Source organism: Perognathus longimembris, chromosome 11 (assembly GCF_023159225.1).
Source record: "Perognathus longimembris pacificus isolate PPM17 chromosome 11, ASM2315922v1, whole genome shotgun sequence".
Taxonomy (NCBI): domain Eukaryota; kingdom Metazoa; phylum Chordata; class Mammalia; order Rodentia; family Heteromyidae; genus Perognathus; species Perognathus longimembris.
Genome location: NC_063171.1, coordinates 68,366,351 through 68,381,581, shown reverse-complemented (window position 1 = coordinate 68,381,581; position 15,231 = coordinate 68,366,351). Strand labels below are relative to the sequence as shown.

The following is a 15,231-nucleotide window of genomic DNA, read 5'->3' as shown; positions in this document are numbered from 1 at the left end:
GGGACAGCACCCAGGCACTGAGTTCAAGCCCCAAGACCAGCAAAAATTAAATTAAATAGAGTTAACTTTTTTTTTCTTTCTCCTGCCAGTACCAGGGCTTGAATTCAGGGCCTTACAATCTTACTTGGTTGTGGTTTTTTGTTTTGTTTTTGTTGCCAGGCCTGGGGCGTGGACTCAGGGCCTGAGCACTGTCCCTGGCTTCTTTTTGCTCAAGGCTAGCATTCTGCCACTTGAGCCACAGCGCCACTTCTGGCTTTTTTCTATAAATGTGGTGCTGAGGAATCAAACCCAGGGGTTCATGTACACAGGGCAAGCACTCTTGCCACTAGGCTATATCCCCAGCCCCCCTTTTTTTTTGTTGCTTATGACTTGTGCTCTATCACCTGAGCCACACTTCCCATCCAGCATTTTGCTGGTCAATTGCAGAAAGGAATCTTGCACTTTTTCTGCCTGGCTTGGTTTTGAACTACAATCTTCCAATTCCCAATATCTAGGATTACGGGAATGAGCCACTGGTGCCTGGACTTTTTTTCTTTTGAACTTTACCCATTTCTTAATTCTTAAGCAGTGCAAGCTGGGCACAGGTGGCTCACACGTGTAATCAATCCTAGCAGTGTCTTGCAGGTAAGTCTGTGAGACTCTTACCTCCAATTAACCACCAGAAAACGAGGTGGTGCTGTAGCTCAAGTGATAGAGCACTAGCCTTGAGCTGAAGAGCTCAGGGACAGCGCCCAGGCCCAGAGTTCAAGCCCCATGACTGACCAAGAAAAAAAAACAACCCACAAAAAACAATGCCCAATGCCAGTGGCTCACATCCACAATCCTAACTGCTCAGGAAGCTGAGAGCGGAAAGACCACAGTCTAGGTGACCCCCGACAGAAAATTCAGAGAGATCCCATGTCAAAATAAACAAAACAAACAAACAACAACAACAAAACAGGTCTGTAGGTGTGGTAGCAGACCAGCCTAGCAAGCTTGAAACCCTGAGTTCAAACTCCACTATTGCCTCTCATCCTTCAAAAAGCACTAATTTCAGTAGTAGAGATCTTCTTTGTGGGTCCCGGGGGCTTGAAATCAGGACCTAGGCGCTGTCTCTGATCCTTTGAGCTCAGGGCTATCATTCTACCATTTGAGCCAGACAACTCCACTTCTAGCTTTTTGGGTAGTTAACTGGAGATAAGAATGAATAGTTAGATTACACAGCCATCAGCCTTCAGCTAGTAGTAGAGACCTTTGTCTAGGATGTGTTGAGATTTGGAGTTCAATCTCCAGAAACAGCATGACACACAAATAATCCCAGCACTCCAGAGACTAAAATAGAAGGATCATGAATTTGAGGCCAGCCTGAGCAATCTAGCAAGTTCCAGCTGGCAGACACTGTGTCAAAAAAAAAAAAAAAAAAAAAAGAAAGAAAGAAAGAAAAGAAAAAAGAAAGCGAAAGAGAGACGTGTCAGTATAATTATGTGAGGGTTTGAAGGTAGGGGTTGGGAGTGTCTAGAATTCTGTCTGAAATCCACCGCGAGGTTGCGTTAGTCCCTTTGGCTTGCGTGGCTCACCTGGGCTCCTTGTGTTGCTCTGGACCTTACAGTTTGAAAAGCACTGTAAGTTTTCTGTGCCCTCCCCTTAGGGCAGGGCCACACCCGCCCAGCTCACCTGGCTAGGAGGACACCTGCATCTCCCAGGAGCATCTTTGGCTTACAATAACAGCCAAGGTTGCCTGAATAGGGAAGAGGGACTAGAACCATCCATCACGAATAACTACCCCAAATTAATAAACACTAATGGTATGATAGCTCTAGCTGAATGACCCCATTCCTCCTTACCACTTCACTGCGAGATGTCCCCTCCCACTTGGTGATGAGACACTCAGTAGCTCATCCACTCCAGGAGGTACAAGTTTTTCAGATCTGGATATCCTGCAAGTAAAGCGCATGCTACACTTGAGTGACAATTTGATAAAGTAGTGCCACTGTTTGCTATTCATCCATCAAATATTTATTGTGTCTGGCACAAACTGAGTATGATGTAAACTGATGTATAAAACACCACACACAGCTCTACAAGCACTAAGTTCACAGTCTAGAGTAGAGAAAACCAGCCAAGGGGTCTGAAATTGGTAACTCACGCCTATAATCCTAGCTATTGAGATCTAAGGGCTGTGGTTCAAAGCCAATGTGGTTAAAAAAAAAAGTCCAAGACTCTTATCTGCAATGCATCAGCAAAAAGCTGGAAGAGTGGGCTGGGGATATGGCCTAGTGGCAAGAGTGCCTGCCTCATATCCATGAGGCCCTGGGTTCGATTCCCCAGCACCACATATACAGAAAATGGCCAGAAGTGGCGCTGTGGCTCAAGTGGCAGAGTGCTAGCCTTGAGCAAAAAGAAGCCAGGGACAGTGCTCAGGCCCAGAGTCCCAAGCCCCAGGACTGGCCAAAAAAAAAAAAAAAAAAAAAAAGCTGGAAGAGGTTCATCCACTTTCCAAGAGACAGGGGTCCAAGGGGCTGAGTTGATGTTAATGACAGGTAAAGAAATTAATGAAGAGTATCCAGTAGAAATTCCTGAGTGCTTATCAACATTTGAAAACTCCATTGGTGCTGTGGGTGAGATGCTGAAGACCGTGATGTCTGCATCTAGAAACATCCTTCCACAAGTTGGACCCACTCAAGCCAACAAAAGTACATTTCATTTCTGCAGACACATCAAATTCCATGTTTTGGGTTCATATGGCAACCCTAAATCATATCCAGTAAAGCAAGAACTGGTAAGATGAAAGAACCAGAGTATACATGAACAGAGTCAAGGAAGTATCAGACAAGAAAAAGTCTGCCAGGCTGGCTAGAGGTGTAGTTTCCAGATTTGTTTTTAAAAAATGCCCTCTGGGAGCCAAAATCTAAAAAAGTATTAAAAGTTACTAACAAAGGAAAAAGCAAAAATTACAAAAACTAAGTATTTTAAACAATCTGGAAGAGGAACAAATGCAGCAGTGGTACTCACTAGACACTATGTCTAGGAAGGGGTGACACTGTCCAAAAAGAAATGTAACCCCTCTGTAGGTCACCTTTATAACAACACAAGAAAGCTGGTGTCCAGTGACTCACGCCTGTAATCCTGGCTACTCAGGAGGCTGAGATCTGAGGATAGCAGTTCAAAGCCAGCATGGGCAGAAGTGTCCCCGTGAGACCCTTAGCTCCAACTAACCACTCAAAAACCAGAGTTGTGCCTCAGAGTGGAAGAGCGGGGCTGGGAATGTGGCCTAGAGGTAAGAGTGCTCGCCTCGCATGCATGAAGCCCTGGGTTCGATTCCCCAGCATCACATGAACAGAAAAGGCTGGAAGTGGCGCTGTGGCTCAAGTGGCAGAGTGCTGGCCTTGAGCAAAAAGAAGCCAGGGACAGTGCTCAGGCCCTGAGTTCAAGTCCCAGGACTGGCACACCAAAAAAAAAAGCCAGAAAGAAAGTGAACACACTCTAGTCTACAAAGGAGAGTACCGAATCACAGGACGCATTTCTCGGAGCCGAGTTTCGCTGGTGTGCCACAGCCTTCCTGGATAAATCCAACAACAAATATTTTGGCTTTCTGAAAACAAAACAAGCGAAAATAAATGTTCCTGGCTGCGGCTGCAGGGTCTCCGGGCCGGCGGCTCGGCCTAGCCGTCCTCCGCGGCGGGGCGGGAGGGCATGGCCGAGGGCTCGGCCCCGCACGGCGGCCGCGGGCGCCCGGGGCCCACGGGGCTCCCGGCCCGACCCCCCTCGGCGCCCTCGGGCAAGTCCGCTCCTCCCGCCTCGCGTCGTGTCAGCTTCGGGGGGCGGGCGGGGGGGCAGGACGCGGAGGCTCCGGCCAGGTCCTCGGATCGCACTCGGCCGCCGCGCCGGGGTGGCGCCGAGGCCCGCGGGCCCCCAGGCTGCGGGGGGGGGGGGGGCGGCGGGAGCCCCCGTGGAGCGCGGGGCCCGGGGGCCGGGGACGCCGCGCGCTCTCCGCACCACGTGCTCCCCACCGGGGTCCGGGGCCCCCGCCGGCCCGGGCCTCGCGCACACGGTGTGTGGAGCCTCGCAGAACACAGCCATCTTGCGGCGGGGCCCCCGCCCGGCCTGGGCGGCACCGCCGGCGGAGCCAGCCGCGCGCCCCGCTCGGGCCGGGAGGGAGGGGGCGGGGAGGGGGGCGCCCCGCGGGCCGCCGCCGCCGCACGTCGCGGGCCCGGGACTCGGGCTCGGCTTCCCGGCGCCCCGCCGGCGTCACCGCGGCCGCGGCTCCTCTCGCCCCGCGCCGCGGGCCGCGCTCCGGGGCCTCGCGGGGGCGCGCGCCCCGCCCCCACGCCCGCGGGCCGGCGCTCGGCCCGAGCCTGCTCCGCCCGGCTGCAGCCCCCGCCGCCCCGCGGCGCCCCACACACTCGGGCCGCGGGGCCCGGCGAGGCGCGCGGGGCCGGGCCGGGCGGGCGGGGGCGCGCGGGCGGGCGGGCGGGGGCGGCGGCGGCGGCCCGCGGCCCCTCAGCGTGTCTTTTGTGTTTGTACACACTCGGCGCGGGGCGGCGCGCGGGGGAGGGGCGAGCGCGCCCCAGCGAACGGGCGCGCGGGGGGCGGGGCGGGGCGGGGCGCGCCGGCCGGGGGCGGGGCCGAGCCTTCCCTCCATTGTGTGTGATTGGCTGGCGCGCGCGGAGGGGCGGGGCGCCGCCCGAGGGGGACAGCCTCGGTGTCAGCCATCTTTCAATTGTGTTCGCAGCCGCCGCCGCCGCGCCAGCGCCGCTCTCCGACGCCAGCGCCGCCTCTCGTTCGCCGAGCTCCAGCCGAAGGAGAAGGGGGGTAAGTTTCCCCGTCGGCCCGCGCCCCGGGCGCCCCCGAGCCGGGCCCGCTCGGCTCCGGCCCGGCCGCGGGCCGGGGGCGACACTCCGGCTCGGCCCCGAAAACTTTTTGGCCCAGAAATGGGGGCGCGGAGCGAGTTGGCGGCGGCGGCGGCGGCGGCGGCCCGCGTCTCCCGCGCCGCGGCGGCCCCGCCGCGCTCCGCCGCGCTCCCTCGCCCTTTCTTCGGTTGGACCCGGCTCGCCGCCAGGCCCGGGCCCCCGGCCCCCGGCGCCGCCCGCGCGGGCCCCCGGCCGCCGCCCCCACCCCGGGCCGCGGCTTTCGGGCGGGAAAGCGGCGGAACGGCCGCCGCGGGGCCCGGGGGAAGGCGCTCTCGCCGCCGCCCGCGGTCGCCGCCGAGCTAGCTTCACCATCTTGTCTCCTCGCTGGTCACCGACCATGTTTTTCCATTTTGAGGAGGGAGGATCGCTCGCGGAGGAGCACGGGGTCCTTCCTTCCTTTCTTTTTTCCTCTGTTTTCGAGAAATGGAAACTTGATGCGTCGGAAATGCAAAAAAACTTTTGCATTGGGGGGAGCGGCACGTGGCGGGGGCCGGGGCGTTTTCGGGCGGTTGGGGGGTTTTGTCGGCGGAGCGGGCCGGGCGCGCTGGCGATTGTTTCCATTTTGCCGAGGTCGGGCGCCGCGTCGGGGCCCGCGCGGGGCCGGGGCGAGCGGGGCCGCGGCCGGGGCGCCGGCCCGGGGGTCGGACCCGGAGGCAGAACCAAAAGTTTGGGTGGCGCGGTGGGGCCCGGCGGGTGGGTGCGGGGCCCCGGCGGGGCGCGAAGCCCGCGGGGACGGCTTTGTGGGCGCGAGCTCGCGGGGTGGCGGCTCGCGGCGGCCGGGCGCCCAGACGCCTTCCCGCCCACGGTCCCGCGAGGACGCCGCGCCGGGCGGGGGGGGGCCCACGCAGCTCCCCGGGGGGCGGCGGGGGGGCTGGAAAGGTATTATTTATTTTTGCTTTGCTTTTGGCTCGACATTTTTTTTTTTTGGGTGGTTTGTGGCTTCGTGCTGTTGACTTGCGGGTCAGTACTTACAGATATTACCGATTTCTACTTTGCCAAAATTGGATCAAAGGCTGTCAGGGATCTTTTTTATCTCGACGTTTGTATTTTTGGGATCTCTTTATTTTGCCGTCGGACTCAGGATTGGGCGTTTAGTGAGGCGATTGATATTAATGATAATTTTCAGGTACCACAGCTGGTTTCCAGAGTTGTATTAGGGTGGTAGGCATAATCTACATCATTTCCTGTGAATTATATAACATAACGAATTGGATTTCTCTCGGACTGGTCAGTTTCCCGATTGGGAGTGTGATAGGAAAAATTTTGTTTTAAGTAGTTGCATATGGTGATTTTTTTTTTTCCAATGCTGGTAGGTGAGTAAGGCCTCTCTTATACCATGGCTCGTACCAAGCAGACTGCCCGCAAGTCCACCGGTGGTAAAGCACCCAGGAAACAACTGGCAACAAAAGCCGCTCGCAAGAGTGCGCCCTCCACTGGAGGGGTGAAGAAACCCCATCGTTACAGGTATTCGAGAGGCAACAGTCAGGCTTTTTGCTGTAGAGAAATGTTTTCCCTTTTTGAATGTATATGCTTTATATCTTGGATGTGTGTGTTCAACCTACATGGCTACACATGTATGAATATAATAGTGCTGTGTCTTATTGAAAGTAGTAAGTCCACCTAGAGGCCTATGGGGACCTTAATATGTTGTTGATGGGGGGGAATGTATTGTTTTGGTTGGCTGTTAGTAATTAATAGTAAGCTGGAAACTGTATTTTAATAATTTTCAGGGGTTTTATCCTTGCTTTTGTAAATTGGAGCGGGGCCTGGTTTTATTTACTTGGTTTATTCCCTCCATGTTTATTTAATGCATTTGATTTTGACCCAAGCAGTGTTGTTTAGGACATCTGCCATTAGAGGGCAGAAGTTGTCCATGTTTCGGTATACGTAATTTTACAGTTCAAGTAAGTACAGTATAAGTAGTAAACCTAAATTCTAACTAAAAAATTTGTACACCAAATATGTTAGCTGAAAAGGAAACTTTCTATATGGAAGAGATAACTTGAGTTTGCCGTTTTAATCATTCGGCGAGAGGGGGCAGTACAGGTATTTTGGGAAATAAATACCACAACCATGTTTGTTTGTTTTTTTGCCAGTCCTGGGGCCTTGGACTCAGGGCCTGAGCACTGTCCCTGGCTTCCCTTTGGTCAAGGCTAGCACTCTGCCACTTGAGCCACAGCGCCACTTCTGGCCGTTTTCTGTATATGTGGTGCTGAGGAAGCGAACCCATGGCTTCATGTATACGAGTCAAGCACTCTCGCCACTAGACCACATTCCTAGCCCCACAACCATGTTTTTAATTATAAGGGTTAGATTTAGTAAGTCTTCAAGGGCTATTAACATAGTTCTGAGTTTGAGGGAAGAGTCTAAATTTTAATTATCTGACTGACAATCTATTCCCAGGTTGCAGTTATTAGTACAAGTTATAGATTTTCATTTGTGTGTTTGCATGTACATGTTTAAAGATGAAGATGTACAGATTTGGTAAACTATGCTTTTACTTTAACGGTGGGGTTATTCTAGACTTGAATATTAAGGCCATAAATTGGTAAAAATGAGGCTGAAGAGTAGTTGAGTGGTTTAGCTTTTTGAAGAATTAATGCATTTCTTTAGGACTGACCACTTTCTCATTTTGTGTTTCGTACAGATATGTGGTAATAATTTCTTCTAATGTTACTTTTTTTTAAGGCCTGGTACTGTGGCGCTTCGTGAAATTAGACGCTACCAGAAGTCCACTGAACTTCTGATTCGCAAGCTCCCTTTCCAGCGTCTGGTGCGAGAAATTGCTCAGGACTTCAAAACAGATCTGCGCTTCCAGAGCGCAGCTATTGGTGCTTTGCAGGTACAATGGTGGGGGGCATGTAAGGAAGACCCTTCAGGGGGTTTTTAGGGCAGGCCATGGTAGTACATGCCTGTATAGTCCCAGCTACTTTGGAGAGAGAGACCCGGAAAGGACCATGGTCTGGGTATTTGCTTTACCCTTTCTCCCAGAAAAGGTTAGCAAGACCCTACATCAACAAACAAAACTGGTGTAGGGGAAGTTTCTGTTCACTTGTAAACATTTGCATAGTTTAGTGTAGTCATGAGCCTGGTAAGGTAGTTGACCTTGCTGTTGAGATGTGAGAAAGTTTAGATTACTCAAGGTCTTCCACTTAAATAATGGCAAAATCATAATTTGATGGCAAAACAATGCACACTACAACCTTTAAAGGTTTCTTTAACATTACACTTTAAAACCATGCTTTATGGATGCCGTAGGACATAATGAGGGCTCACTCAGACTGTGGTTATAGGCATACTTTAAACAGTTGTGAGGGTAAAAGTGTTTTGAGTGTTGAAGACATAAAGACAGATGCAGATGTGAAGTACTTTTATGTCTAGCAGAACAAGCAGCATTAAAATGTTATGAATTCTTGGGCTGGAAATGTGACTTGCCTGGCACGCACGAAGCCCTGGGTTCGATTCATCAGTACCACAGAAAAGACTGGAAGTGGCACTATGGCTCAAGTGGTAGAGTGCTAGCCTTGAGCCAAAGAAGCTCAGGGACAGTGCTCAAGCCCTGAGTTCAAGTCACAGCACTGCCTGAAAGAAAACACCACTATGAATTCTCATAAAAGTGATTGGGTCTACAGTATGGAGAAAAGGTGTCTGAAGGGAATTTGCTAACAGATTATAGATTTCCATTTAAACAAGGAGTACTGAATCTTAGCTGTAGGACTACAACTTCGGGAAATACTGTTCTAGAGATGGTTATATATTTGATGTGTTTGTGACACACCAACATTAAAATTTGAAATTAATACAAGCTATTTGGCAGGGCATCGATGATCCGTTGCCTAATGATTTTAAATTGTGTGGTTAGCATTCTTTCAGACCCCTGTAACTCAAAATATGGTAACCATCACCTCCATCAAAAGCAATTAAAAAAAGATTGCTCGGCACCATTGCAGACATAAATCAGTCCACATACACTCGGCTGGAGGATGTTCAGGGCTGCTGTTGCTGTGCTCGGCCTTTGCTTGATGTGTGAGAAAGATCTGATAGGTGGATTCTACCATGAAGCATAATTGGTTGAGCTGTTTCTATGGCTAGTCGAAACTTACTTGATTGGTGAATTCCAGAAACAGGCATCCATTAAATTCTCAGTGGGTTGAAATTACTGAAAATCAACAACCAAAAATCTTCCTATGCTGTTACTTAGAGCTTTTCTTTTAATAGCTCATTATCTTGAGTTCCTAAATCATTTATTACTAAATCAAAAATATTACCAAGATTTTCCAGACTTGAAAGAGGCTAATTTTTTTCCTGGTTACTGTTAGCAGGAATATGCTTAAGACACTATACAAGAGTCTCCCAGGGACTTTCCTGCTGTGGTTGGGCTGACTTTAAACCCCAATCCTTAGATCTCAGTCTCCTGAGTAGCTAGGATTACAGGTGTGAGCCACTGGCACCGGGTGGGTCCAGAAACTTTTTTAAACTTATGACTCAGCTATTAATCTTTAAGTATGACTACAGATTTTAAGGAAAAGTGAATATCTTACCCCCCCCCTTTTTTTTTTTTTGCCAGCCCTGGGGTACTGTCCCTGGCTGCTTTTTGCTCAAGGCTAGCACTCTTCCACTTGAGCCACAGTACCACTTCTGGGTTTTTCTGTTCTGTGATGCAGAGGAATCAAACCCAGGGCTTTCATGCTAGGCAAGCACCCAACCACTTTGAGCCACAGCTCCACTTCTGGTTTTCTCTGGTGGTTAATTGGAAATAATAGTCTCATGGCCTTTCCTGCCTGGGCTAGCTTTGGCTTTTTGTTTTGGTTTGTTTTGTTTGCCAGTAGTGGAACTTGAACTCAGGGCCTGAGCACTGTCCCTGGCTTCTCTTTGCTCAAGGCTAGCACTCGCCACTTGAGCCACAGCCACTTCCGGCCTTGTCTATATATGTGGTGCTGAAGAATCAAGCCCAGGGCTTCATGTACGGGAGGCAAGCACTTTACTACTAGGCCATATTCCCAGCCCCTTTTGGGTTTGTTTGCTTGTTTTGCCTTGCCTGGGCTAGCTTTGAACCATGCTCCTCAGATTTCAGCCTCCTAAGTAGCTAGGATGACAGGCGTGAGCCACTGGTGCCCTGTTTACACCTATCATCTTTTAGTACTAAGAAGGTAGAGGCAAGAAGAATAGGTAGTAGTTACAGGCCAGAGTGGGCTAGACAGCAAGACCCTGTCATTTTAAAAATAAATTACATAATACAATAGGACCCTCCCTGGACCCCACAAGGGGAAGGTGTTTACCTCTGGAACTTGCCATTTAGTATTTTCAAACTTGGGTGAACAAAAGGGAAACAGTGGTCACAAGGGTTTGTATATAACTAAGGGGGAGAATGGGTATAAATGTAGCTCACTGGAGTTGTAGAGTGGAGTTGTGTTCAGTGGGTCACAAATGGTTGTGGGAGTCTTTGATTCTCTATATTTATTCTTAATGCTTGAGGGACTTTGGAACATGGGTGGTACAATTGGAAATACATCATGATTTTGTCTCTGGGTTCAGTGATTTCCCCAAGTAGACCAAAAGCAATATCCAGGGCTGAGACGTAGCTAAGTGTGGCAAAGCACAGACTTTCCTGCCTGGGCTGGCTTTGAGTCATAATTCACATATCTCAGCCTCCTGAGCAGCCAGGATTACAGGCGTGAGCCACCAGTACCCGGCTCCCGCTTCTTTTTATTTGTGTTTGTTTTTATTATTATAAAGGAGATGGACAGAGGTTTTTTTTTTTGTTTTTTTTTTTTTGCCAGTCCTGGTCTTGGACTCAGGGCCTGAGCACTGTCCCTGGCTTCTTCTTGCTCAAGGCTAGCACTCTGCCACTTGAGCCACAGCGCCACCTCTGGCCGTTTTCTGTATATGTGGTGCTGGGGAATCGAACCCAGGGCCTCATGTATATGAGGCAGGCACTCTTGCCACTAGGCCATATCCCCAGCCCCTGGACAGAGGTTTTACAGTTACATAAATCAGCTAGATTAGTACATTTCCTTTTGGACACCCGCCCCTTCCCTTGGCTCCTCCAGGTTTTCCCTCTGGTTCCCCGCTCCCAAGTTGTATAACGCATTTTTTATGGAGTGTCCATTACCACTGCTGCATTTGTTGGGTTTGTTCCTCCGTTTCTGTGCTTCTCCCTTCTCCTCCCCCCCCCCCCCCACATAAAAAGAACAAGGCAAAAAGAAATTAAGAACAAAAGTTTGCTTCGTTTTCTGGAGTTCGCTTCGCTAACTACTTTATCAGAGGCACGTCGGTGTTGTGCCTTTGTGTTCCTGTTACAGAATGACAGTAGTTTTACTGCAAAATCATGAACATGGCTATGCAGAGCCTCAGGCATTCCTAAGCATGCCATAGCCTTCCCAAGCCATCCCCTAGCCCCTAATCAAAAGACGTTTTAAACAGAACTTAGGCTAGACTTAATGAAAATGGCTTTAACATGAGCAAGCAGGTGTTTTAACTTAAGCTGAGAGATTTTTTTTTTTATTTTTATTTTTTACAAATGTAACATACTAAGGTTTGGCTTCTGCATTGTTTTTAACTTGCCAAGTGTCAGTGGTTTGCACAGCTAGTGCTTTTAAGTGGTACAGTAGTTCAGACGGGAATGGATGTGCCTAGACATCTGTGGGAAATGCAGAACACAGGGTGTCTGTTAGAGGGCACCGGGCACATCTCAGCCATCTGTCACAGTTTGTAAATTTGAGACCAACTGGTGATTCTGGGATTTACAAGGATGTTTGTGATAAAATGGGTGTAGAAGAAGATAGGGCTGGGGTGTAGCTCAGTGGTTTAGAGCTCTTCGTATGTACTCAAGTCCTAGTTCAAGGCAGAAGTAATAAGTAGATTGGGAACAATTCACTATAGCAAGCAAAGTTGTTAGCTGTAAGGATGAATGGCCTTCCAGTCTGGGAATGTGGCTGGTGTTTGCCTAGCATGCAAACATGTGTTTGATTCCTCAGTACCACATAGAAAAAGATGGAACTTGTAGGCACTCTGGCTCTCAAGTGGCAGAGTCCTAGCCTTGAGCACAAAGCCCCCAGACCCTGTGTTTTAAGTCCCAGGACTGGCCAAAAAAAATGGCATTTCAAGTAAGGCTGAGCTAGGGAAGGGGTACCAGGTATAATTCTGCAAAATCATGGAGAGGGGATATATATGGCTGGGATTTAACCCAGGATGAGGTTGTTGTTCACTGAGTTTCTATATACTTTAATTTTTTGCTGCTCCTGGGGCTTGCACTCTGGGTCTGGCTGCTGTCCTTGGAGCTTCTTTGTACTTAAGGCTAGGACTCTTGAGTCACAGCACCACTTCCAACATTTACTGGGTAGTTCATTGAAGATAATAACATTCTCATGGACCTTCCTGTCAGGGTGGCTTTGAATCACAATTCTCAGATCTCAGCCTCCTTAGTAGCTCGGATTACAGGCATGAGGCACCAGTGCCTAGCTCATTTCCATAAACTTGTACATACAGTGTGTAAATGTGTGTGTATATAAAATCAATACTAGGAAAATTGAAGTGCCTTGGTTAATAAGTATGTAATTTGGCTTAAAAAAATGTATAGACTTAAGTTTTGACAAGTTTTTTTTCTTGAGACAAAATTTCATGAGCCCCGGCAGGCCTCAAAGCCTGTATTGGGGGGGGGGGGGGCGGTGGCCCGGTACTCAGGCAGAACTCAGGGCCTCACCACTTGACTTTTTCACTCGAGGTTGGTGTTCTACCACTTGAGCCACTTGCTGGTTAGAGACGAATCTCATGGACTGTTTGCCCAGGCTAGCTTTGAACTGTGATTCTCAGATCTTAGTGTCCCTAGAATTAGAGGAGTGAGTCATTGGGCACTGTTTTAACTGTTTGCGTAGCATTTGGTAAGATGGTCAGTATCTCATGAAGTACACCTTAAAGAGTGCAAAGTCCCATTTTAATTCGTACGTAAAAAGAATGTCTTAACTGTTGAAAGTAATCATTACTAATTATTTTTATTATTGTTGCAGGAGGCAAGTGAGGCCTATCTGGTTGGCCTTTTTGAAGATACCAATCTGTGTGCTATCATGCCAAACGTGTAACAATTATGCCAAAAGATATCCAGCTAGCACGCCGCATACGTGGAGAACGTGCTTAAGAATCCATTTAAGATGGAAGCATTTCATTCTCAAAGTTTCCCCCCTCCCCCTTTTCTTGTTATCAGTAGTTCTGAATGTTAGATTTTTTTTTCCCCATGGGGTCAAAAGGTACCTAAGTATATGATTGCCAGTGAAAAATAGGGGACAGAAATCAGGTTATTGGCAGTTTTTTCCATTTTCATTTGTGTGTGAATTTTTAATATAACTGCGGGGATATAAAGCATTAATGCAAGTCAAAATGTTTCAGTGAACAAGTTTCAGCAGTTCAACTTTATAACAATTATAAATAAACCTGTTAAATTTTTCTGGACAATGCCAGCATTTGGATTTTTTTAAAAATAGTAAATTTCTTATTGATGGCAACTAAATGGTGTTTGTAGCATTTTTATCATATAGTAGATTCCATCCATTCACTCTACTTTTCTAACTGAGTTGTCCTACATGCAAGTACATGTTTTTAATGTTGTCTGTCTGCTGTGCTCTTCCTGTAAGTTTGCTATTAAAATACATTAAACTATACTTGCTTTTGATCTTTATTAATCTGTACCTTACCTGTTTAGCCTCTCCCCCCCCCCTTTTTTTTCCCCAGTCCCCAGTGCTTGAACTCTGGGCCTGGATGCTGTCCTTGAGCTTCTTTTGGCTCAAGGCAAGCCACAGCACCACTGTGGCCTTTAATGAGTAGTTTATTGAAGCTAAGAGTCTGCAGACTTTCTCGCCTGGGCCCGTTTCAAACCATGATCCTCAGATCTCAGCCTCTCCTGAGTAGCTAGGGTTACAAGCGTGAGCCACCAGTGCCCAGCATTGGGAGTATTCTTAATAAGTGCTTTGGTTTGTCACTTCATACCTAGGACATATAGGAAAGTAGTTTGGTATGAAAAAGAAACAAGGTAATTTTGTATTTTTAAGGCTTTCAGGTAGTAGATGCTTATCAAAACCAGATCTTAATTCTGGGTGCCCTTGTTCTAAATCAGTGTTCAAGCCTAGCTAGTCAGCAGGGTCGTCTGGAAATGAGTCTATAAACAGAGAAAGTACATTCATAAATGTCATACACTGTTTAATGGTAGCATGTGAAAATGGACATCTTCAGCTCAAAAATCTGCCTTGGCCAGGTGAGGGTAGGGCATGCCTGTAGCCCTACCAGCCCTCAGAAGGCCTGTGATCTAGAATGGTTTGAAGTCATCCTGGGCAGGAAAAGTCCATGAGACTATCCAGTTAACGAAAAAAGCAAAAGCTGGAAGTGGAGTCTTAGCAGACTGAGGTTTGTTTCCTTGAGTAGCTAGGATTATAGGCACAAGCCACCAGTGCCCCACTATTTTTATTTTATTTTTTGGTTGGTTGTGGGGCTTGAACTCTGGGCCTGGGTGCTGTGCCTGAGCTCTTCAGCTCAAGGGTAGTGCTCTGCCACTTTGAGCCACAGCACCACTTCCAGTTTCCTGGTGGTTAATTAAGCTAAGAGTCTCACAGATTTTCCTGCCCTGGTTGGCTTTGAGCTGTGATCCTCAGAGCTCAGCCTCCTGAGTAGGATTTCAGGCATCAGCCACCGGACTTATTTCGTTCTTAGCCCTACTTGATTGAACAGTGGGAGAGGACCTTTCTATGGTTGGTCCACAGTGAAGAATTAGAGGTGTTAAGTAATCACTAGGCTAGAAACACGCTGAAGTCAGTGAGCAGCAGTAATTTTTAATTTACATGGTACAGTAGCATTGAACCCAGGGCCTCATGCCTAGGCCAGCTGTTGCCACTAAGCCATATTCCCAGCCCTGGAACGGCAATTCTTGGGTGGTCTTTGAACTCGGCCTGGCACTGGATAGGCAGGAGCTCTTCACTGAATCATGCCTCCAGCCCTCTTTTTCAGGTTACTTTTGAGGTGGATAGGATCTCACTTCTTGTCTCATCACATTCCTGGGAGATGAGTGTAATGAGTTTACCAGGTTAGCTAGCTAGGATTTCAACCACAGGTTTGAGCCACTGTCTTAACTCTTGTTGAGAAAAGATCTTTACAAACTTGTAAGCTAGCATCAAACTGCCATTATCCTAATCTGATCTTTGACGGATTACAGGCAGGAACCCTCAGTGCCTCAACTGCACTGCTAGTAATTTGAGAGTTTCTGCGCTTGAACTGAAGGCCTGGGCACTGTTCTGAGCTTGTGAGCTGAACTAGCACTCTTCACACTTGAGCCACAGCTCCAGTTGGGCATCTGCTAGTT

General features: G+C 48.8%; 1 protein-coding gene and 1 pseudogene across 1 annotated transcript; both read left to right on the top strand.

The window, feature by feature from the left end:
- Window positions 1-2,453: 2,453 nt before the first annotated feature.
- Window positions 2,454-2,943, top strand: LOC125360240 (annotated as a pseudogene).
- Window positions 2,944-4,673: 1,730 nt separating this feature from the next.
- On the top strand, window positions 4,674-13,560 carry LOC125359691 (histone H3.3A). Its single transcript, XM_048357538.1, has 4 exons — window positions 4,674-4,791; window positions 6,203-6,353; window positions 7,578-7,731; window positions 12,896-13,560. Exons 2-4 carry the CDS (start codon window positions 6,226-6,228, stop codon window positions 12,965-12,967), a joined length of 354 nt encoding a protein of 117 aa, XP_048213495.1. The 5' UTR covers window positions 4,674-4,791; window positions 6,203-6,225; the 3' UTR covers window positions 12,968-13,560.
- The last annotated feature ends 1,671 nt before the right edge of the window (window positions 13,561-15,231 follow it).